The sequence below is a fragment of the Phoca vitulina genome, unplaced genomic scaffold, assembly GCF_004348235.1.
Source record: "Phoca vitulina isolate PV1807 unplaced genomic scaffold, GSC_HSeal_1.0 scaffold3, whole genome shotgun sequence".
In the NCBI taxonomy this organism is placed as follows: domain Eukaryota; kingdom Metazoa; phylum Chordata; class Mammalia; order Carnivora; family Phocidae; genus Phoca; species Phoca vitulina.
In genome coordinates this window covers 51,251,758-51,276,841 of record NW_022589706.1, presented here as the reverse complement: position 1 = coordinate 51,276,841, position 25,084 = coordinate 51,251,758, and the positions used below count along the sequence as shown (strand labels likewise).

At 35.4% G+C, this 25,084-nt stretch overlaps 1 protein-coding gene across 1 annotated transcript in view; it reads right to left on the bottom strand.

Moving 5' to 3' along the window:
* Nucleotides 1–360: 360 nt before the first annotated feature.
* The window catches only part of MOB1B (MOB kinase activator 1B), a 65,809-nt gene continuing 41,085 nt past the window's right edge, over nt 361–25,084 (bottom strand). The window contains exons 2-6 of the mRNA XM_032400513.1: nt 21,667–21,833; nt 17,230–17,323; nt 11,994–12,127; nt 9,241–9,404; nt 361–6,370 (exon numbers count right to left, since the gene is read on the bottom strand). Of these exons, the coding sequence (XP_032256404.1) occupies nt 6,293–6,370; nt 9,241–9,404; nt 11,994–12,127; nt 17,230–17,323; nt 21,667–21,833 (637 nt within the window). The 3' untranslated portion in view covers nt 361–6,292. The remainder of the gene's footprint in view (nt 6,371–9,240; nt 9,405–11,993; nt 12,128–17,229; nt 17,324–21,666; nt 21,834–25,084) is intronic.

Sequence of the window (25,084 nt, the reverse complement as noted above, 5' to 3'; positions counted from 1 at the left end):
GATAAAAGCTTGATAGAAAGGCCAACAAATAATTATTTTGCTAACTGTTCTCCTGGCAGTAGAATATTTAAAGAAAACAAACAAAAGCATTGGCTTCAAGGTCAAGCGTATTTGGGTTTTTAAATCCTAGTCCTAATCAGTGACTTACACAATTCCTGAGCTTCAGTTTTCTAGTATGTAAGACAATGAGATACTAACCTCTGGGGTGGTTGTGAACCTTATTAAAAATAATGCCTAACAGGGACACCTGGGTGGCTCAGTCGGTTAAGTATCCGGCTCTTGGTTTTGGCTCAGGTCATAATCTCATGGGTTGTGGGATGGAGCCCCACGTCGGGCTCCACGTTCAGTGGGGAGTCTGCTTCAAGATTCTCTCTCTCTGCCCATCCTCCAACTCACATGTACGCATGCATGTGCCCTTTCTCTAAAATAAATAAATCTTTAAAATAATGCCTAACAAATTTTAAATGTCCAACATATTCCATACTTTCAGTATTTCCCTAGGAATGTGTTTAATGTGAGAACATCTATAGCAAAAATAATCAGTAATGCAAAGTCAGGATTCATGGCCAAACATAACTATTTATTAATTTTTTAAATAAACATTCAGTTTCTTCCTTTAAAAAAAAAAAACCTAGAATTTAAATATTTCCCATCCCATCACATACAAGTCTGTATACATTATTTACATCTCTCAATTAAACGTATGACAGATTTTCTGACATTCAGTATCCCCTTTTAAAATAAAATGATGAAGCAGTTAAACTTTGATCAGTAATAACTAGAATTTGAGTAATCTTGGCACAGTTTTCAATATAGTGTTCATGTTGCATTTCCTATTTTACACCATTTTTCCCCATCCAGCTACTTAAAATAGAGAAAAATTGTGTATCTTCATGAGAGCAGGATTCCTGTCTTTCGCATTCTCTGCATATATTTACACTGTGTGAATGCTGCCACTATGCTTCCATTATATGGCACTGGCAGTATTCAGCTTTTGTCCTCAGAAATGATCTCTATCCAACTTTTAAGTCTTGTCATGTTTATCGTATTATCTCTCAACTAGATTTCATGACAGTTCTTTGATAATTTTAAGTAATAATGTATAGGAAAATTTCAAATAGAACAAAAGTTAAGTGTTCCCCACAGGATTAGGGCCCTTACCATCTTTGTTATGCATGTACAAAAATAACAAATACAATCTAGTGGCTGTAAAAAACTATTTTCCCCTAAAAATAGTTATCTCTGCAGAACAATTTAAGGAGAAACATGTTCTTAACATGAAAATGCACTAATCTATTTTACAACCTGCACAAGTATTTCAGAGCAAAATTAAAATGAAAACATGTGTAAAACACTAACATAAGAATGTAATACACAGAAGAAAAATTAAATATTAACAAAAATTTTAAATCACTAATAATCTCAGGTTTAGTGACACAATTTAAATGAAGCTGTCAACCAAAACAAACCAAAAATGCTTATATACGTTGCACCTTCCAACACTTCTGTCAATGTATTGATAGAAAGTACTTCAGAATCACTAACAAGGAGGACCCGCACAATCAACCTACTTTGTTTTCTTAGTGCGATGGGGGGTTGGGAGGTGGTAAGTCAATAGCGTAAGAAGTAACTTAAGGAAAAGGAGATGACAAACATAGAATGAAAAAAGGCCAGTGATTTCAGTATCTTTGAGAATTGTAATCTAAAATTTTCTATTGCACAGCATTACATGCAGAAAAAGAACTTGCATCATCCTTGCAAAACTGAGATTATTCAATATTTTAACCTGTATTTTTTCTCTTTTGTCAACATTTAAGTACCAGTTCAGCTATAAATGGAAGACGTGGAACACAGTATTATACCTTTAAAATAAATTAGTCTCTATGATTAACTCATTAGAAACATCTTAAAAATTCAAATTGTTTACAGTCAGAATTGCTGTATCTTAAAATTAAACTTTTCCATTAAATCTTGACATATCTTTACCTCTAAATATTAATCTCATACACCATTACACTGATACTGAAAAACAGTAATTCCTATGGGTGAATCTTAACATTATGACAAAACTCTAATATTTAAGTTATTTTAGGAGTGGTTCTTAAAGTACAGATCCAGAATAGCGCTTCTAAAAATTAGGTCTGTTCTTTAGAATTTCAGATTAAGTTTCAAAATCAGTTTTCCCCTTGGTATGCAGTCACATTTTCAAATTACAAATATACTTCTGGTCCCACATCTTTTAAAAACACATTCAAAATTTTAAAGTTATAAACAATGTATGAAATGATTATACAATTTTAAATATTTTATCTGTGATACGCAGGCTTAAAATTCAGCATAATTATTACATAAAATTTATTCCAATTTCTTTGTACAATGATCTGCAGTCTTTAAATTCATTTGTTTATCTGAGTGAAAATATGTTTAAAAAGTAAAGGCTGTTGTTACCTTAAGCTACTTCTATCTTAAATATTGGATCCATTTTTTCTTACTATCCTTTCAATCAAAACTATCCTACAGTAGTTGAGATAAAATTCAAAAGTTATCAGGGAAAGAAACAAAAGTAGAAAACAAGAGATAGACTTTGATTTTTTTAATTATTATATTTAGCTGTAAGGTAATTAAACTAAATTTTTAAAAATTAAATAAAACCTATACATCCAAATGATACTACTTCAAAGTAGTGACATCAAGAAACTATCCCTTTATTAAATGATGCTACCAATGCTCAAAACGTTCTCTCTTGCAAATTTAGAACCTATGGCAGTCTTTTGAACTTCCCTAATGGTTTAGTTCTAAGAAACCAGCGAAGTAGAGTTGGTTTGGTGGCTGAGATAGACAGGTCATATTAAGCTGCCAAAAGTTTTCAGTGCAACTAAAATGATGGAATAGATTTTCTTGCATAGTCATAAACCAATTCTCAAGGCATCTCTAAAAATGTTCCAAAAACGTTACACCTTCAAAACACAGCTGGTAAGAGTAGTGCTCCCCCAGGAACCACTCTGAAGATCAACTCTCATTTGGATGTTTAAGGTATGACATACTTATTTTAAAAGAAAGCCCTACAACTTAATAATTGTATCTCACATATTTTACCATTTCAGTGGTTATCAAAACCTCTCTCAGAGAGGGTGTACATAAAGGTATAAAAGAAATGTCATTTTGCTATTTTCCCATAAGCAAGGAAAATGCTAATACATAAAATGGAGTTTGGTGATTACATGTAAAATATAAATATCCACACCATCTGTATTTCCTGAAGATAAGAGATTGTAGTGTTTTATCTTTCCTGATAAGCCAGGCAGTAACTCAGTCTGAGATATATTATACACTAAACCTGTCTTCTCCCACCTAATACATTTTATGCTGACCCTTTAGAATTTACAAATGACAAACGGAGAAAGAGCAATCTAAAATCTTTCAATTCAAAGTAAACTGACCACCAAAGCCTCTTCCAGCTAAACTAACACGTGCTACTGTTTTAATGCAATCTAATGCCATGGTTTTTATGGGAAACAAAATAATCAAGTCAGCAAATGAAATCCAGTAGCACCATCTACTGCTTAGTAACAGATTTTCACTCTGTTATTAATTTCTCTCCACCACCATTTAAAATCTCTCTCCATCATTTAAAATCATTCCTAAAACTTGCTTCATTTCAAATTTAACCAAAGCATTGTGACAATAATACTATGTTAACTTACTATTTTATATTTTATGCTTTTATTAGTGGATGAGAAAACCAACTTTTGCTTTATATCTCTGTATAAAGAGCAAGGGGGAAAATCATTATCTTGCTTATTTATAAATTAAGAGATCTGGAAAGAATCTAATACACAATTATATCAAACTCTGCTGTAAAACCAGATTTGATCCTTATTCTATAAAGGGCATCTTACTAATGCTCATGGGAACTAATCAAAGCAACGTTTTGATAAATCAGTTATTTCTCACATGCTCTGGTGAGTGTTTCCTTACCTATAGCCATGTAACACCATGTACAGTTCCAGGCCTCTCCCTGGGAGAACTTCTCTACTTTGTTACCATATATACACTTACACATCTCCTTACTTCCTAATAATACCTCTGTTGAAAGGAATACTCAGAAAGAAGCAGGCACCTGAGATTCTGACACAGTGACAACAAACTCCTATCTACATACAGTAGGGAAGTAGGGCCTACTACTGAACATTAATTTATAGAAACATTTTTTCCATTTTTACAGTGTACTACTGTGTAAGGCTTAAAAAGCGCAAGAACAATTTTTCACTATTCTCTACACTTGGCTATTGCAACCCCTTTGTTACTGGGTTTATATAAAGTCAAATGCAGTATGGAAGACTACTTGAAAAACCACGTGCTTCATTTTCATAAATAAATAGGACTCAAAATTATCTGATACCAAATTTTATTTTTGAATCAACCACAGTGGCTGATATTACCTATTTGGATAATAAAAGGTTCATTTTAAGGAAATCAGCTTGTTCTCATACACAATACCAATAAGTGTCCAATATATTTGCCTCTGCCAGGCTCTCCTGTTACTTCTACTATTGGTACTTGGAGAATGATTGTTAGAAATGAAATGGAGAAAAATAATTGCAATGGCATTAAATTGTATCACTGCTCTCGTTATGGCAAAACAAACTGATTTCATAAGATTCTTTCCTAGTGACCATTTTTAGTCTATATAATTTCAGAACAAGATTTCTACTCTACAAGGAAAAAGATGTGTATTTCAAACTGAAGGAAGAATATATATAGGTAACTGAAGGAGAAAGAGATTTACTAGAAATGACAAAATTAAAACTGGAAGTCTGAAAAAGATATTTCTTGAGAATAAAACTGAAGTAAAAAATGTTAACATTATTTTAAAAACTAAGTTTCTGAACTTTTTACTCATGGGAATAATTCACTAGAGAGTCATGACAAATAAAATGCAGAAGTTAATACTACTGAATTAGCACTTTCATTGTCTGGTATCACTGCAAAGAAAAAGATTTCCTTTCACAGTGGAAAAATTAGAAGTCAGAATGCTTCAAATTGGGCCTATCATAAGCAAAGAAGGTACTGTATCATTTTAAAATGACAGGCAAACACCAGCTCCATTCACTGAATGGAAATGCTGGAGCATGATCAATTTCCCCAAATAGTCCTTAAATTCCATGTTTAACGTCTACACCTAAAATTAATATTTTATTTTTAACTTCTCATGGAAGTTGATTCCTAAAAGGAAGTCTCTAAGACTTTGTTTACAAGAAATTGATTAAAATCTTCATGCCACTCTATTCAAGGATTTTAAGACAAGACTTTTTGAACTTGACTCACCATACTTAATCCCATCTATAGCTCCCCATACAAATTAACCCTCCCAACCAAACACACACTCCTATCCATCCCCTCCTCTTCAAAGTAGAAGGGAATTCTGTAGACTTATGGCTCATTTGGCAATTGCTAAGAAACCTCACAGTTCAGCATCACCTCTGAAGATGGCAAACCTATATATAACCTGAATTTTCACACCCACAGTGCAGTTAACATGTAGAAAGAAGCTAAAATGCAATAGGTATTACACATCAACATCCTCAAGTTTCAGTATCACAGATATCAATAGATGGAAAAAGACCTGCTTGTAGAACTTTAAGCATTTCTTGAACAGAATTACCACCAATATCAAAAATAATACTAATTTTTTATGTTCTACATGCACACCTTTACAAATTGTATTTCTTCAATGTAGTAAAAGCTGGAGATCACCAATTTAGGTAAAGTATGGCTTTTATCACAGATATTTTAAAACATGCATCAGTAAGCGCCCTGGGTAGTATTCCTAATATTTCAAGCCCTGTTCAGTTCTATGTCTGTGCTTTGCACCTCAGAAGTAAGCCTGCCAAGGCACTTAAAAACGTAAGTCTTTTGGGGACTTTAAAAATTGGCCACAATTTACATAACACAGAACCCCCATCCATCAGCAGTCCAATCAAGTAAGCATTTTCTTTCAACACAGAGTATTATCAAAAATTTTGCAAGTAATCAAACCAAGTAAAAAAAAAAACAAAAAATCTGTATGCCACTAAGACAAAATTTACCCCTATCAAATATATAGAGAATGGTTCTTGGCTTCCTCTAGCAATAGAATATAGTTTCATTTATTCAGAATAAAGAAAAACTAACCCAAACAAGCCCCCGAAACCTAGGACAAAAACGACCGAAATAAAAATAAAACACAACAAAATCCATATACACTCCACACACTTCATTTGAGGAACAACTTGCACAGCTCTTCATCCTTTTATCTGTCCTTTGAGGTGAGTTTTTCAATCAGTTCTTGGAGTGGTGCAAGTTCTCTTCTATCAATAAGGTTGAATTCCTATGCATGATAAAGACAGGAAAAAATAGTAAAGATGTATTATTTACGTCTCATTCCAAAGCAGATTTCTATTAACACTTGCTGGAAATTAGCTTTCAAAGTAAATAAAAGTCTAATCTTTTTTTCAATAAAATGTTTTTCTCTTCCCTAGCTGTGTCTTCCTTAGACAAATCACTTAAGCACTTTGGATATTATGTTGTACATGTCTATAATATTATTAGAGTAAATCCCCCTACCTCATAAAATTACTGTGGGGACTAAATGTGATACTGTGTGTTAACCACTTCATGTAATCCCTGGCATAACAGTAAGTGGGAGTGCTGCTTCTTGTTAAAAGGGAATAACCTGAGTATCATTTAGATATAGTCAGCCAAATGGGGACCAAAAAATCTAGCATCTTAGGCAAATTTCAGCATTATAAGAAGAGTGAAAGAGTTAACACCTGCAAACTATCATGAAATGGGGTATGAGAATAAGATGAGTAATGTGTAAAGTCCTATAAGAAACAAATTAGGATGCCTGGATTTAATTTTTGCTTCTTTAAAATTCCACCCCTGTCATTCTGAAGTTCAGTTCTCAACAGATTTCCCCCAAACTATAAAATTGTAAGGCTAATAAATATCGACTGTCTATACTTCTCATCTTCTGCCATAGTGGGGCATTCTGAGTTCCCATTTTTGTTCATTTATTAACATGATCATATGCCAACCACTATAGTAAATACTGGGGAGAAGCATTAGGGGCATTAAGAGCAAGCCTACCCCTAAGATTTGTGGGATCTGGACTAAGAACACAAATGGATATATATCATATGACTATTAAATTTTACATTAAGCTAATACATTGTTAAATAAAACGTGTTCTATTTTCCCGCCTTGACAAATGTGCCTTCATAGTGAGCAAGAAAACAGAATCAAATTTAGAATTCTCAAAATTCCTCAGGATTCTACACTGGAAAGTAGTAACATGAGGAGAGCCTGTCCCTGACCCTCAGCAAATCTCCCTGATCTTCCAACCCCCAGCTCCACCCTGCACTTCAAGGGGCCTCACTTGTAGGAGTGTGACACCTGGCTGATTTATATAGGCCATGGCTAGACACCTTCACAAACTGCTGCCATCTGACTACCCTCTAGCCTAGATCTAGAGGTACATATATCAGAGATATGACTTTCCCTTGAAAGAATGGACCCAAGGATAAGACCCATGCAGACACTGGAAATACAACTGGGACGATGTGGAAAGGAAATGCTGAAGTGTGAGGTACCTAAGCACAAACCAGTGGAATCTGGGAGGTATGTTCTTTGTCCTGTGGGTCCCTTACACTGTAGGGAGTACAGCTAGAGAAGTGCCAGAATAGGGTTCTCTAAGTAGTGAGGCCAGGGCAGAGGCCCCTCTTGCTCAGTCAAGGGGTGACTGTATAATTAATGGACCTACCTTTAAGAAGGTCACAGTGTCTTAAGATATAAAAAGGCTCAGATGTGGTAATGCTGTATTTATCAATCCCCTACTATTTGCTAGGAGTTGAGAGATAACATTGTACTTTATGAGAAGATCATACAGGGATGCATGGGTGGCTCAGCTGGTTGGGAGTCTGACTTCGGCTCAGGTCATGATCTCGGGGTCCTGGGATCAAGCCCCAAGATGAGACAGGATCCGCACTCAGTAGGGAGTCTGCCTCCCCTCTCCCTCTGCCTCTCCCCCTGCTCATGCTCTTTCTCTCTTTCTCAAATAAATAAATAAAATCTTAAAAAAAAAAAAAAAGGTAAAATCATACAGTAAGATAAAACTAACCCAATCCTAAATCACTAAAACCCGAACATTGGCAATCACGTTCTGCCTAAACCAAAGCACAGAAGCAAACTTTGAAATAACATTTTCTTTGTTTCTATGGGTGTCTGTAGGTGGGATACCATGGTGAAGTAACTGCTTGGAGCAACAGTTTTGGCAAGTTAAGATCTCCTAAAATGTGTTTACATAGGTGAAATTAAGACACAAAATGTGTGTGTTCAATATGAGAGGTAGGTATAGAGGGAAAATAGACACATTTTTCTTTAGTGGAGATGGGGTAAGGGGAGGGCATTTATAAGTATATGCCCACAGATATAAAAAAAATTACACAGATTCAAGATTTAGACTTCTGCCTATCATCTACCCTCTCAACCTCCGACAACAACAAAAAAGCTGGTCAGCTTAACCATTTCCACCTCTTTTTCACTCCTGCCTATTAGTGGTCTACATATTATAGCAGGATGAAAATATCCAACTTCTCTCAGTCTACACCTCTGAGAACTAAAGGGAGAAGGAAGAGGAGGTCAACCAGAGTCAGAAAAAAGACTAATGGACCTCTGGAATAGCAACACTCCTTGGGACCTTTTTTTTCTTCTTTGGATATAATGAGTAGTACCTAACTTAAAAATTATTCAGAACATGGTTTTAAAAAGGAAAAAAAAAAGGTATTATATACAAAGTCCATTTCCAGGCCAGAATATGCTTTAAAAAAAAAAATCTAGGGTAGACAGGAATTAAGGGTTAAGACGATTAGGAGGAATGCGAATGTGCTAAAGGTACCAAGTTCATCTACAGGCCTGCCAAACTAGCCAGGTTCCTAACTCAGTCCCTCCATATGGCCTGCTAAATGAAGCAAATTCAAAGCAAGACCTCAAAGATCCATTTTAGACTTACATGCCACCAATTTGGAGATGAATGGAATTCAGAAACAAAAGGCCTTATCATCATGGTAAGTATAAAAGAGGATAAAGACTAGACAGAGAAGGCAAATTTTATCCTAAAAGTATGGATGCAGGATTCACCTTGGAACTCTGCAGATAACTGGTTTTACTGAGCAAAAAAGGCCTCATAATTCAACTTACCTGGACAAGAAAAATAAAGTGCTTGAAAGATGTATTGAGATGCGCTTCCTCCTGAAGTTGGATCACAGGGTCGAAATGCTGGTGATAAATGTGAGCATAAACCCTAAAGAGGCGTTTGAGTATAGTTTTTGCCACAGACATGAAATTCTTCGGGAATGGGACACCTAATAAATAGATAAACAACGCCCTCTATTAACAAGAGACAAGAACAAGGCAGCAGGAGTTTGTCAACAAACGGCAACATAAATTAACAAGACAAAGCTAAAAGGAAGTATTATTTGTGAATTACTAATAATACCCACTCTACTTTCTGGAAGTTCTCAACATATCATGAATGAAAATAAACTTTAAAACTTCCATGGAATTAGAACCAGACGTTAGCAAGCCCCTTAAGCCTTTTTACCTACCACTTTACTAAAATGAAATAAATTTATGCCTAAGATGGTAATGAAGCTGAAACTCACACTCATATCCTCAGATTTCTTAACATCAAGTCTCAGTATAAATATCTGCTGAACACAAACAGTATTAACCATGCTCAGTGTTGCTTACAATGCCTGCAATACATTTTTATGTTTTCTCTATGGAAATTATTTCCTAACACTTCCAGGTCTACATTTATTCTGAAATTAGCTGCAGTCCCCCTCAATGAGGCTCACTGTTTTATGAGTAAGAGCACTTTTACAGAATTAAACAAATACAAGACTAGAAAAAATACAAAATTCCATGTCCTTTGTCAAACTGGCTAAATGACCCAGACTGGATTCAGTGTTATCACATTGCCTTATCACATTGCCTTCTGCTCATTTTAAAATATTATAGGTCACGGGGCACCTGGCTGGCTCAGTCAGTAGAGGGTTGGGGTTTTAAGTTCAAGCCCCATGCTGGGTGCAGAGATTACTTTAAAAAAAAAAGTCTTAAATATATATATATATATACACACACACACACACACACACACATATACACATGTGTATATATATATTTAAATATTATATATTTATGTATATAGTATATTGTATATATATATACAGTGATCTATTTATACATAAATAGATCACAAAGAAACATAAGACAAACCAAAATGAAGGGACACTATATAAATTAGTATGCTTATACTCTTCAAAAAGATCAATGTCATGAAGGACCAAAAAAGAATGAAGTATACATATTCCATACTAAAGAAAGCTACAGAAACATGACAAGTGAATGAAAACAGAAGTCAAAGATTTTCTTTTACTATAAAGGATATTATTGGGAACATTTGAAAAATCTGAAGAATCTGTAAATTAAATAGTATTGTATCATTGTTAAATTCCTGATTTTGATAATTATACTGTGATTTTCTAAGAAAATGCACATTGAAGCAGATTTGGATAAAGGGGCATCATACATAAAACTTACTCTCAAGCAGTTCAGGAAAAAGAAAACATGAAGTTGGGGGGAGGAGAGAGAAGACAAACGTGGTAAAACGTTAGCCACTAAAAAATCTGGAAGAAGGAAAAAAATCTGGAAGAAGGGTATATAGGGATTCTTTGCATAATTCTTGCAAATTTTCTAAAAGCCTGAAATTCAGTCAAAATAAAAGGTTATAAAATATAAAATATATGTGAAATTCAGTCATAATAAAAGGTTATATAAAATATATATATAAAATATATATATAAAATATATTACAGGAGATAAAAGCTAAGGTGATAGCACTTAACCAAAATGATTATGATGGATATAAGTAATGCAGTCCTGAAAAACAGATCTTTTATTACAAAGGCTCCAAAGCAGTTAAAACATTCAATAAATGTGTTTAAAACAATCCATAATAACAGCAACTATTTACATTGCGGTCTCCTCCACCACACTGTTCTTCCAAACTCTAAAAGCATACAATATAGTCAAAAAGTTGTCTGTTGATAGAAGAACAAATTCTTATATTTTTCAGAAAACACAAGTTGTAAGAAGTTTGAGAGGGTAAAATCATACAAATTATCTTGATGTGAACAATTTCCACTTGAAAGAAAATATAATTTCCTTAAAAGCAAATATAAAAAAAGCAAAAGTCACTCAGTAGATAAAAGGCTAACCCCGCAAATCTTGTTTTCTTCTCACCTAGCTTGATTTCACAGTCTGTAAGATTCACACTGTAGTCATAAATTCAAACTCCCTCTCTGCCACAAATACACTGTAAAACTGGAAATAAGGCATATAAACTCCTTCCCTAAACAAGAAATGGATATGACTGTGGCAGATGATACTCCCTGCATACCCAGTATTCAGTCTCTTTTTTCTATAACACAGGCTAAATTTTGTTACTATCCAAGATACACTAATCTTCTCGTTGTTTAAAATTACAGGGAGCTTTCACTTAATGTTCATGATAAACTCAGTGTGAAAAAGATAAAACACTTTTAAATGTATAAAATTAGAAATATTTTGATAGGTATGGTAGTTTAGTATGGTTCCTGGAATAGAGAGCCAATAAGCTCTAGAAACACATAAAATTAGATAAATCATAGGGGCGCCTGGGTGGCTCAGTTGTTAATCGTCTGCCTTCGGCTCAGGTCATGATCCCAGGGTCCTGGGATCAAGTGCCGCATCGGGCTCCCTGCTCAGCGAGAAGCCTGTTTCTCCCCTCCCTCTGCCCCTGCTTGTGCTCTCTCTCTCGCTGTGTCTCTCTCTGTCAAACAAATAAATAAAATCTTTAAAAAAAAAAAATTAGATAAATAACGGATTCCGATTATACAAAACAATTATACCAATTTTTGATGGAAATAATGTCTCATCATCCAACTGGTCCTGAACCCAAGTCATCAGGTAATCAATATACTTTGGCGCAGAGCACTTAATAGGCTTCTTTATGTTTGTTCCATCTGCCCAATGATACTCATATCTGTATTGGAAAGATAATAGACACATAGAATATCAGTATATACCTATACAAAATGTGTATATTTTTATATTATATATGCGTGCATATTATGAATGTACACAGGACATGTTTTAAACAATCTGCTGCTCTAAATAAAGATATTTTGCATTTAGCATTTAAATTTAGAGCCTTTAAAGTGTTACTAGACTATTTTGCATTTATCATGATCCAAACTAAGCAGGTCCCATCAAACTCATTTTTTGTAAGCTTTTCTTTATATACAGCATTTATATTTTAGAATCATACATTGCCATAGTAGAAAACCTAGCTAGCTTTCCACTTCTCCACTTCTCTGATAACGACCTTTAATCTTTATGGTTGTTTTTCTTCTTTGAAAAACACTTCTCCTTACGCAATTCTCCTTATACAATTCTTTTAACTTGGGGCTTTAAATTTTGGGTTAAGGATAGAGAATGACAAGGAAGCTCCAAAGTAACATGCACAAAGAAAATGAGTCAATATCTGAGTACATTTGGTTGAGGAGCTAAATATGCCTTTAAAGAAAAACGGCAACCCAAATAAAGATGCCTATAGGACCTGGGTATTAACAGAACACTATCCTTTGGTATAATCAACATTTAATGTGCACCTACCACGTGAGAAATACTGTTCTTGACCAAGGGACACTAACTTTCCATACTGTCAAGGAAAACAGACTAGTAGAGGACATAGGCTTGTAAATGAGTAGGTAAAAACAGTTTGGTAAGAATGATAATAGAGTTACACACAGACCCACCCACACACAACCACAACCTGATTTTTAAGATAAGGAATATGCACACAGCTGAAACTTCAAAGCATAAAGTCTCTAAACTGAATTATCATTTTGTATTTTAGTTTCCAAGAAACAAGATTACTTCTACCCCTTAGCTTCTCTCTTTGAATCAATTTTGTTATTCTAACCTTGTTCCAGTTTGAACTGACAAAATGATAGGTCAGTGAGTCTACCAAAGAAGGTGAAAGAAAATACAAGGGAAAAATACTAGAGTATTTCAAATGATGAAAATGATCTTGAGATAGGTTAAATAAGGAAGCTTTCCATTTAATCATAACTACTTACACCTGAAAAATAAACCTCAACACGATAAACGTGAAGAAACATTCTAACAGCATACCTTACTGCCAACCCTGGGCAACAGGGATGACTGCAAGTCTACTTTGAAGGTTTCCAAGAAGAGATTCCCCAACATTTGGTATTCTCTTCCACTGCTTAATCACTTTCACAGTCACGAGATTCTTTCTAATCTGAAACTAAAGTTCTGAGGGGGACTCAAGCCTGTTCTTATTTGATCCTCTTAGGAGACAGAGACCACGAATGGTAGAACTTTTAGCATCATTACTCTTCACTTAAAGACAAGGACTCATCCATGTTTTCTTCCACATGTTAAGAAACCTTAACATTTTTGCCTTTCCTCCCAATCATATTTTTCATTTTGTTAGTGATCAGGTGTATTCTTAAATGCAAAAATCAAAAGCAGACACAGTTGACCTAAAAATCATTTTCAATATTCTGAAGCTTTTTTTAAGCATACTAACTTTCAATATCCCAAAGCTTTTTGATATACTGCTTATACTTCTACAGTTTATAACTATGATTTTCTGATCTTCTTCTTTTGCCATGTTTATACCTAAGATGACTTCATCCTGTAACTCTATTTTGCCCACATTGATTTTTTATTCCACTTTTGGCAGACCATTCTCTTTGAAATTTATTTGTCATCATGGTATGAACTTATCAACTGCAAACTGTAGAATATTCATCATTTCTTGGTTAATAATAATAATAAATAATAACTGAAAAAATCCTCTGAGGTATCACTCGATAACACTTTGCAAGGGGCCAGTACTAAGCTACTAATAAATGCCTCTCCTTGGTACAATCCCAAGCATCTTCTGCTAAAGATGGCAAAGCATGAGAACAACTGCATCTCCTCAGCACTAACAACGGACAAAACTTAAGACTCTCAAAATAAAAAGGAAGGGAGGGAAGTAAATGGAAGGAAAGGCAGAAGGAGGGGAGGGAAGAAGGGAAGGAAGGAGAAGGAAGGAAAAAGAAAAGGAAGATCATTTTTGTTTTTATAGTATCTTTATAGAGATCCTGTGCCTGTTACTTTCAAAGAAATACATACATTCTTTCTAACCAGCTTTTTAGAGGTTTCTGTGGAGAAAGTGATCACAGCAGTATTCTAAGTGGCAGTAATTCTCCCTAGTTCACAGGATATTGGTATAATATCAGAAAACCTCACAGTAAAATACTAGTCAATTTCAAGGGGAGAAATGACAAATTTGAGGTAAAGAAACCTTGCAGACACTAAGATGATAAAGTAATCAGGGTTAACATCACCAGTGATGGGATGGTTGACATTGTGTGCCCCCGATATGATCCACTGAGAAAAAAAATGATCATTTCTATGGTGTCCAGCCAAGAATACATAGCCTGAATGTGGTCATAAGGAAATGTCAGACAGCCTGTGTCAGGCGTCCCCAAGACTACCCCCAGGTTTGATGATTTGCTAAGAGGACTTACAGAACTCAGCACATAGTTGTACTCACAGCCATTATTTATTACAGTGAAAGAACACAAACCAAAATCAGCAAAAAAGAAAAAATATATTAAAATTCTAGATTCCCAAAAGGAAAGCATTAGCCATACTGTTTGTACAAAGAGTTTAGGCACAGTGAGCCAGTCTTATCTTAAGTTAGGGAGGTGGAAACCCTTTTGAAATCCAAGTTCCCAAGGCACCTGGGTGGCTCAGTTGTTAAGCGTCTGCCTTTAGCTAGGGTCATGATCCCAGGGTCCTGGGATAGAGCCCCGCATGGGCTCCCTGCTCACAGGGGAGCCTGCTTCTCCCTCTCCCGCTCCTCCTGCTTATGCTCTCTCTTGCTCACTGTCAAATAAAGAAAGAAAACTTAAAAAGAAAAGAAAAAGAAATCCAACTTCCCAGTTGCTATCCACAGATCAACCTTGTAAATAGGCCTTTCAAGAGATAAGTCAGGCCTGCTATGTTAACTCTTTTCCATATAAAGGGCAATACCAGAAAAAGACTGAGAAATTATTCTAAATTGTAGGTACCTGAAGAGATAAGTCAAATAAATGCAATACATATTCCTAGATAGGATCCTGGATCCTGGACCAGAAAGGGAAAACTGAGATATTGTTGAAGCAGTCATGAAATTTGAATGGTGTCCATGGACTGGAAGAAGTGATCTGGAGGGTCTGTATGCTACGTAGAAGAGATGTAGAAGAGTGCCCTTGTTTTTGGAAAATACACAGCTGAATATGAGGAGGAAAAGAGGCATTAATGTCTACAACTTGCTCAAAAGGTTCAGAAAAAATTAATGTTAAGGAGTATATACACAGAGTAGTGATGAAGCAAATGCAATGAAATGTTAATAACTGGGGAATCTGTTGTGAAAGAAATATGGGAATTCCTTATGCTCTTCTGGCAACTTAAAATTACTGGAAGCTTCAAAGTTTGAAATAGTCTGAAAAGAAGTTCTTTTCAAAAAAATTACCTTAAGAAATATTTAAATCATATTCTTTTGAACATCTTTTCTGATGACAAACTGTCAGTCCTCTTTAAAAGGACTGGATTCCGAGAAACATCTAAACTCACTTGGAATTAATTTGAAGAATAAGGTAGACAACTCCAACTAGGTAATACTTTGCTCAATATGTGAATTTGGTCAAAAAATAAAGTATGACTATGAACTAATAACACTGCATCTCTTGGGTAGTTAGTAATCTGACTCTTTAAAAGTCACCAAAAATAGTCTACAATAAGTGATTAGCAATCTAAGGTCACAACTTATAACGATAATACTCCTAAACACTCGTAAGTTTGGGCAGTGTTGTTTTGTTTTGATATTTACACCTTATATAAGATGGGAGTATAGGATACACTTTATAAAAAGTCAGCACTAAAAATTAAAACCTCTCTCTTTATGTCTTGTAAGTATCAATTAATATTTCTTATAATAATAAAATAATAATACAATGTAGAAAGTAAGAGTAGAGGCACTAGAATCGAAGAGACTTAGATTTCAATTCTGGTTCGGCCCGCTTCTAGATAATAGGACCATGGACATGTTACTTAACCTTTCTCAGACTCAATTTCTTTTCTTACCTCATAGGGTTCTGTATGAAGTAAAAGATGAAATGTATGAAAGGCCTAACATTTTAGGTAGCACTAAATAAATGGTAGCAGTCATTATCAGCCACAGTAATAATAAAATAATTTCAAAAATTTATTGATCTAAGCAAACATTTACCAAGTGCTAACTAGGTGGCAGGCACTGTTCTTGCACCAAAAGGGATTTAAACGAAGAAGGAATCTAATAGGTTAAATAAGACATGTATAAAGAGTGTCAGTATGATATAACAAAGAAATGTAATCACAAAGACAAAAAAGTTAAATAGATCAGATCTAGTCTGAAAAAATCAAAAGGTTTCATAAAGAAAGAAGCATTTGATGTGGACCTTGCAGATGGGTAAGATTTTTTGAACTATTACCAGGTAATGATTGGAGGGAGATGGGAAGAAAAGAAAAATATCCAAAAGAATAATGGAATGAGGGGCGCCTGGGTGGCTCAGCTGTTAAGCGTCTGCCTTTGGCTCAGGTCGTGATCCCAGGGTCCTGGGATAGAGCCCCCTGCATCGGGCTCCCTGCTTAGTGGGAAGCTTGTTTCTCCCTCTCCCACTCCCCCCCGCTTGTGTTCCCTCTCTTGCTGTGTCTCTATCAAATAAATAAATAAAGTCTTAAAGAAAAAAAGAATAATGGAATGAGCAAGTTTTCACAGTATAAGTAATGGAGGGAATAGTAAGGTGTTGCCAGTAATCTAGTTTGGATAGACCAGAGGAGATTCATAAGCAAAGAGAGGAAAGGAGGAAGGAGGATTATACAGGGAGAGCCATAAAGCTCAGGCTAAAAAATGTGGACTTAATATATCATTAGTGAACCACTGAAGGAGATGCTAAGTAGAGAAACTATATGGTCAGAAACTTTCTTCTTATCTAAGAACTTTTAAGTAAAAATGAGAATTGATCATAAACCATGTCTTACTTTGGGCCAGCTGACATCACTGGACAACTTTCCTCTGTACAGAAATCTGTGATTGTTCCATAAAGCATATTAATCTGATTGAAGAAATCCACAGCTGCAAAGCAAGTATCAGTTATAAGTAAAAAATTAAATTTTAATTTTACTCAAAGAGAATCCTAGATTTATCAGTGTTCTTTCCTCTACAAAGAAGAGGCAAAAAGCATACACAGAAATCACAATACATGGCTACTCTGAAATTAGGGGCTTCTGTTTATTAAGTAAGTTCACCCTTAGGTGGGTGAAAAAAAACAACCACAGAGTGGGAGAAATTCTTTGCAACACACAGAGCCAACAAAAATTTGGGGGTGCATCCAACTCCTGATTTTAGCCCAGGTCATGATCTCAGGGTCCTGGGATCCAGCCCCATGTCAGGCTCATCTGGCTCCAGCTTAAGATTCTCTCTTTCCCTCTCCCTCAGCCTCTCCCACCACTTCCACCACCTCCCCACACCCACTTGCACTCTCTTAAAGAAGAAAAACATACTGTATTCAGAATATATAAAGAACTCCTATGGATTAAAAAGAAAAAGACAACATAGTAGAAAAATGTGAGACAGTTTTAAACCAGCACTTAACAAAAGGAAGTTTCCAAATGGTCGAAAAGCGCAAGAAATTGGCAATCATGGAACTGCAAATTTAAATGATAGTGGGATGCCATTCCATAGCTATCAAAAAAGCTACAATGTATCTGAAAATGCAAAGAACTAAGAATATCCAACATATTCTTGAACAAGATGAACATCAAAATTTATGAAGCACAATGAATAAAACCAATGGACCAATGGAACAGAATGGAGACCAGACACAGGTAAGTACAGAAGAAACAGCAAGCACAGAAGCATATTAGTTTCAGGTGTAAAATATAGTGATTCAACAATTCTATACATTATTCAGTGCTCATCACGTTAAGTGTACTCTTAATCCTCTTCATTTTTTCACCCATTCCCCAACCTATCTCCACAAATAAATTTCTTAAGAAGAGCACAAAAAGGACTAATAATATAGTTTTCTATGTTTCACTGGATTTATTCCTAGGTTTTTTATATTTTTGATGCTATTTCTAATTTTTATATTGACTCCAGTAATAATCTTATTAAATTTATCTATTGGTAATAATAATCTTGGTGTAGTAGTAACAATCCTAATATTCTGGTTTTTCAACATTCATTCATATTGACTACGAATGAATATGCTTTCTTCCAAGAGAAATTAAGAAAACAATCCCACTGGGGTGCCTGGGTGGCTCAGTCAGTTAAGCATCTGACCTCAGCTCAGGTCATGATCTCAGGGTTGTGAGATCAAGCCCCACGTTGGGCTCCGACCTGGGTGTGGAGCCTACTTAAGATTCTCTCTCGTCCTTGCGATGCCTGGGTGGCTCAGTCGGTTAAGCGTCCGCCTTCGGCTCAAGTCATGATCTCGGGGTCGAATCAAGCCCCATGTTGGGCTCCCTACTCAGTGTGGAGCCTGCTTCTCCCTTTCCCACTGCCCCTCCCTACCACTCATGCTCTCTGTCTCTCTCACACACACTCTCTCTCTCAAATAAATAAATAAAACCTTAAAAAAAAAAAAGATTCTCTCTCATCTTCTCCCTCTGCCTCGCCCCCCTCACACGACCTCTCTTAAAAAAAAAAAAAAAAGAAAACAATCCCATGTATAAATGCACCCATAATAGTAAGATACCTAGTAAATCTAACCAAAGAGGTGAAAGACCTATACTCTGAAAACTATAAAACACTGATGAAAGAAATTAAAGATGACACAAAGAAATAGGAATGTCTTGGAAGGACATGGATTGGAAGAGCAAATGTTAAAATGTCTATACTACCCAAATCAATTTACAGATTTAATGTAATCTCTATCAAAATACCAAGAGCATTTTCCACAGAACTAGAACAAACAATCCTAAAATTTGTATGGAACCACAAAAGATCCTGACTAGCCAAAGCAATCTTGAAAAAGGAAAGCAAAGCTGGAGGTATCACAATTCCAGATTTTAAGGTGTATTACAAAGCTGTAGTAATCAAAACAGTATGGTACTGGCACCAAAATAGACACATAGATCAATGGAACAGAACAGAAAACCCAGACATAAACCCAGAATTATACGGTCAATTAATCTTTGACAAAGCAGGAAAAGAGTAATGCAATGGGAAAACTGTTCAGCTACATGTAAAAGAATGAAACTGTACCACTTTCTTACACCAAACACTAAAGAAACTCAAAATGGATTAAAGACCTAAATGTGAGACATGAAACCATAAAAACTCTAGAAGAGAGCACAGGCAGTAATGTCTCTGACACAGAAGAGAGCCACATTTTTCTAAATATGTCTCCTGAGGCAAGGGAAATAAAAGAAAAAATAAACTATTGGAACTACATCAAAATAAACAGCTTCTACATAGCAAAGAAAACAACCAACAAAACTAACAGGCAACCTATTGAATGGGAGAACGTATTTGCAAATGGCCTATCTGATAAAGGGTTAATATCCAAAATATATAAAGAACTAAAAATCTCAACACCCAAAAAACAAATAATCCAATTAAAAATTCGGCAGGAGACATGAACAGACATTTCTCCAAAAAAGACATACAGATGGCCAACAGACGTATGAAAAGATGTTCATCATCACTTACCATCAGGGAAATGCAAATCAAAACTACAATAAGACATCACCTCACACCTGTCAGAATGGCAAAAATCAACAACACAAGAAACAGGTGTTGGAGAGGATGTGAAGAAAAGGAACCCTCAGGCAGTGCTGGTGGGAATGCAAACTGATGTAGCCACTGGAAGACAGTATAGAAGGTCCTCAAAAAACTAAAAATAGAATTACCATATGATCCAGTAATTCCACTACTGGTTATTTACCCAAATAAAACAGAAACACTAAATTCGAAAAGATATATACACCCCTATGTTTACTGCAGCATTATTTATAACAGCCAAAATATGGAAGCAAGCCAAGTGTCCATTAACAGATGAATGGATAAAGATATCTCTCTCTCTCTCACACACACACACACACACACACACACACACACACACACACAGGAATATTACTCAGCCACAAAAAGGAATGAAATCTTGCTACCTGCAACAACATGGATGGATCTAGAGAGTATAATGCTAAGTGAAATAAGCCAGTCAAAAACGACAAATACCATATGGTTTCACTCCTATATGGAATTTAAGAAATGAAACAAACAAAGAAAAGAGACAAACCAAAAATCAGACTCTTACCTATAGAGAACTAGTGGTAGACAGAGGGGAGGCGGTGGGGACTAGGGGGGAAATGGGTGAAACAGGTGAAGGGCATTAAGAGTACACTTATCTTGATGAGCACCGAGTAATGTATAGAATTGGTGAAACACTATCATACATCTGAAACTAATATAACACAGTATATTAACTACGCTGGATTTAAAATTTTTTAAAAAGTCTACCCAAAAATAAAAAGAGTATCTCAAACATATTTTACTAACTTCATAAGATCATTATTGAATTGCCTTTTAAAAAAGCATAATGTAAACAAATAACTGAGTATGCTACTGAAAGAGGCAATTTAGCATAGTGGCTAAAGTGTAGTCTCTACTTGTCATGATGAGCACTGGGTGATGCATGGAAGTCATGAATCACGATATCGTACACCTGAAACTAATACAATGCTGTACGTTAACTAACTGGAGTTAAAATAAAAACTTAAAAAAAAAAAGTGTAGTTTTGGGACGCCTGGGTGGCTCAGTCGTTAAGCATCTGCCTTCGGCTCAGGTCATGATCCCAGGGTCCTGGGATCAAGCCCCGCATTGGGCCCCCTCCTGGGCGGGAGGCCTGCTTCTCCCTCTCCCACTCCCCCTGCTTGTGTTCCCTCTCTTCACTGTGTCTCTGTCAAATAAATAATATCTTTAAAAAAAAAAAGTGTAGTTTCTAAAATTCTAAAGCATAGAATCTGAGCCCAGTTTCTATCATTTGATAGCTGTATGACCTAGGCAAATTACTAATCTTTCTGTCTCACCTTCCTTATCTATATTAAACTGAAATAACAATAGAACCTACATCATTAGGCTATAAAGATGAAATAAAAAGAATCCATGTAGAAAGGGTAACTGAGGGCCAGACATAGAATTAATGTTCCATAAATATTAATTATTATTACCATTTTTTCTACTGAAGATGGTAAATCTATGCTTTGTATTACAATTATACAGGAGATAAAAATTTCATAAAACTCCATACTCACAAATAAAATAACATAAAGGCTAAAGTGGATTGAGGTATCACTATAACTGTGGCATTAGGTTGATATCTAGATCCTTGAACAAACAACATCCAAACACTCACCTACAATGAGGCTACTAACCTAATTTAGACTCTACCTAGAAACAGATAGGCTACTTACTGTTCACTGCAACCCATTCATTTAGATCTTCCCCCTCAGGAAGCATGACAGCCATCCGGAGATTGCCACTACCAAGTGTGGCTTCTGCATGCTTTAGGAGTTCATACTGGTGAGAACCCTCTGGGATGTTCTTCTTTGGTTTAAACGTTTTAGAGGAGCGGCTACCACTATGAATAGAAAAGAAAAAAAGAACCTCAATATTTAAGGCATGACTTTCAACAGAATATTCTACATTGTACTACTGAATAAAATAACATTGAGGTGATCCTAAGGTCCACAAATAGCCCTAAATTGTATTGGCTACATTAAATCCCAGCAAAATAATTGTTGTAGCTACTATATTTGATACCCAAAACTCCTACAAACCTCTACATTCCCTACTGCAACTCCCTAGGAGAAAGATAATTTTTAGCTATAATTAATCCAGCTTTTCACAATAAATTAATGATTCAGGATTATAGGTTGTAGTCTACAAAAACAAAGTACTTGTTTCCAGTCATTTTATTCCTTTTCACCCCTATTAAGTCTCTCGTTCTAATACAAATAATTTATTTCCTTCATTAAAGATACAGTTTTATGTCAATAAAACACAAAAATCCTAGAGTGAGAAAGAGAAGCTACATGTTCTGCCCAATTATAGGAATCATCAGCAATCTTAATCCAGAATTTCACATATGCAGATAAGTAGCTAGACATTAATATGGTTGACTTGCTCAAATTTCTGAATTCGTGTGGATACACACATGCATTTTTTAAATGGGTCAAATGAAACTAGTCTTAGAAATGGTTGAGTTTTTAAGAGATGGATTTTTCTGTTAATGCTATCAAATTCTTATCAAACTGTATTATATCCCAGTCACCCCTTCTCAATACTTCCCTTTTCTTCTCTTCATATAAAAAAGGAACAGTTAAGAATGAATTAGAGGAGGCTGGGTAAGTGGCAACTCTGTAAAGTTTAATGTTACTAAATCCATACCACCAAAACATTCAGACATGTGAGCTTATAAATATGAAAGAGGAATTCCAAAAAGAATAGATGAACAATAGTTATACTTTCCAAGCTCTCCATAGCTTTTCACTCACTACCCCTTCTCCCAAGCTTAACCCCATGATCTCTCCTGTCTTCCCCAAGGTAAAGGGTAGTTCTCTTTGTTGCTTACATATTATAGTCACTTGATGTGCTTTCCAAAAAGTACTGAGGATCCTGAGATAAACTAAGAATCTACCAATCAACCCAAATACCCAATCAAATGACAAGTATTTTTCATTTCTAAGGCAATGGCATTCTCCTTTAAACCGGTCTCTTCTCAGGTGTTCAACTGGACTAAATTGAGGTTCTTCAACTCTAACACTGCCCCCTCTCCCTGCCAGGTATCTCTACTTAACAGTCAAGGTATCTCTAAAAGCCCTGATCAGACATTACTCCTCTGCTTAAAACCACTCAGTGGTTTTCCAATGCTCTCAAAGTAAATCCAAATGTCAAACATTAGACACAGGCAGGCCCTGGACCAACAGTAGAGTACAGAAACTCTTCTTCAGTTTAATCAGATAATGCATTAAACACCAAATTCTCTCCCAGCATCTCTAAAATACAAAAACACAGAAAAGATCATTATGGCTACACTAAGCTTGAGACTTACTTCATTTTCCTGCTCTTCTCACCCTTTGTTTATCAAAATTTAGTGTGAGAAACAACAAAGACATTTCACTAATTTATGTGTGATTAATTACAAAAATAACTCTCCTGTGACTAATCTGGTGCATGTCTTCAGGCAGGGTGTAAGTTAAGTACACTCCCTTTAATTAGCCACTCTTCAGATTAATACAGCAACTGAGGATGGGAAATGCTGTTCTGAAAAGGGCTGACAAAGTACATGAGAGCTACAAAGACATCAGTTGTGCCTGCACTCAGAGGAAGGTCAGAGCCTCACCTGCCTCCTATTTATTGGTTCGTCTCCCCCTATTTATTGAATCACTGTGCCACAAAATTTTAGGCTTCCAAATGTTTTTTGATTGATGCTCCATCCAGAATTGGTCTTCCACAAAGCTAAGTAAATCTATCTCATAAGACTTTATTCTTGAGTAGAAAGAAAAAAAAAAAATCTGAGTTTGATTTTGTGAGGGCCAGCTATGTTTTCTCAGGCAAATACCCCAACTTTCTTGAGTCTATTCTTTCTTAAACAGTAAAAGCCTAATAAAAATAACAAAACATCACCACTACCTATATGATAGATCTGCTGCAAAATGAGAAAATATATGTGAAAACGTTTTTAAAACCGTAAAATGCTGTGCACATAAAATGCTAGTTTTTTTCATTGTCCTTCCTGTTTCTGAACCAGAATGACAGAGTAACAAAGGAAATGGTAGAGCAATATCCAAAGCTGGATTCAACCACTATTCCCACCCTCTTCTCCTAAGACTGGATGGCGGGAAAATATAACCTTACTTTGGAAACAAATGCTTTTACACATCAAGTTTACAAAAGAAGTTTTAAAAATTTTGTTCTGTTTTTTCATGCTATTCCCATTAACAAGGTTCAGGTGATCTGATGCTAATTGTGGGGCTAGACTGGAAATCAAGAAACAAGGTTCTATTCCTCATTTTGCTATTTTCTTCTTATGTTACTTAGGAAACCACAAATTATCATCTGGGCTTCAATTTCTTTATTTTGTTTTTTGAAAGTCTGGAAAATAACTTTTTATAAAAGGTTGTAATTTAAGAGATGATATAATGTTTATAAAATGATTTTAGTTCCTTGGAAACTGTTGACTCCTTTCTCCATTCCTCTTTTCCAAGTACTTTCAAACTTCCAAAATGTTCTCAAGTCCTTTAATTTTCTTTCTCTCTAACCTTTCTGCTTTATTCAGGCAGAATAACCTAACCATTTCAACCCTCTATATTTTCTAAATATTCTTTTTAAAAACCACATTCAGCTTTTTCAACCTGAAACTTCTACCAGTATCTACCCTACCCTGGAATGGGTGGTCAGTACTGCTCCCCATTCTAAGTCAAAAGACCAACTGACAGAGTCCTCAAGTTCAAAAGCACAAATGTGAAAGCATATAGCAAAAGTCCTCATCGTTGAGTACAAGCTCTCATAATAACAATGTATGGCCAAATGCATATATCTCATATGGCATTTTAAGACATTTGATGCAAATATTCAAAAACATTTTCAATAACACAAAGTATGCTGCCCTTCCACCCCACCCTCCTCAGAAGAAATCTGTGTATCAAAAGAATCTCAGAAGAAATATCTTGTATATCCTTCCAAAGAGTCTATGTCTAAACAAGGCCAAGAACACCTGGGCCTGTTTTTGTTTTTACACAATTGTTGCATGCTATACTAAATAATGTTTTTCAGTAAATATATCCAGGAGATGGTTGTATTTTAAGATAGAAGTAGATCTGACTTATT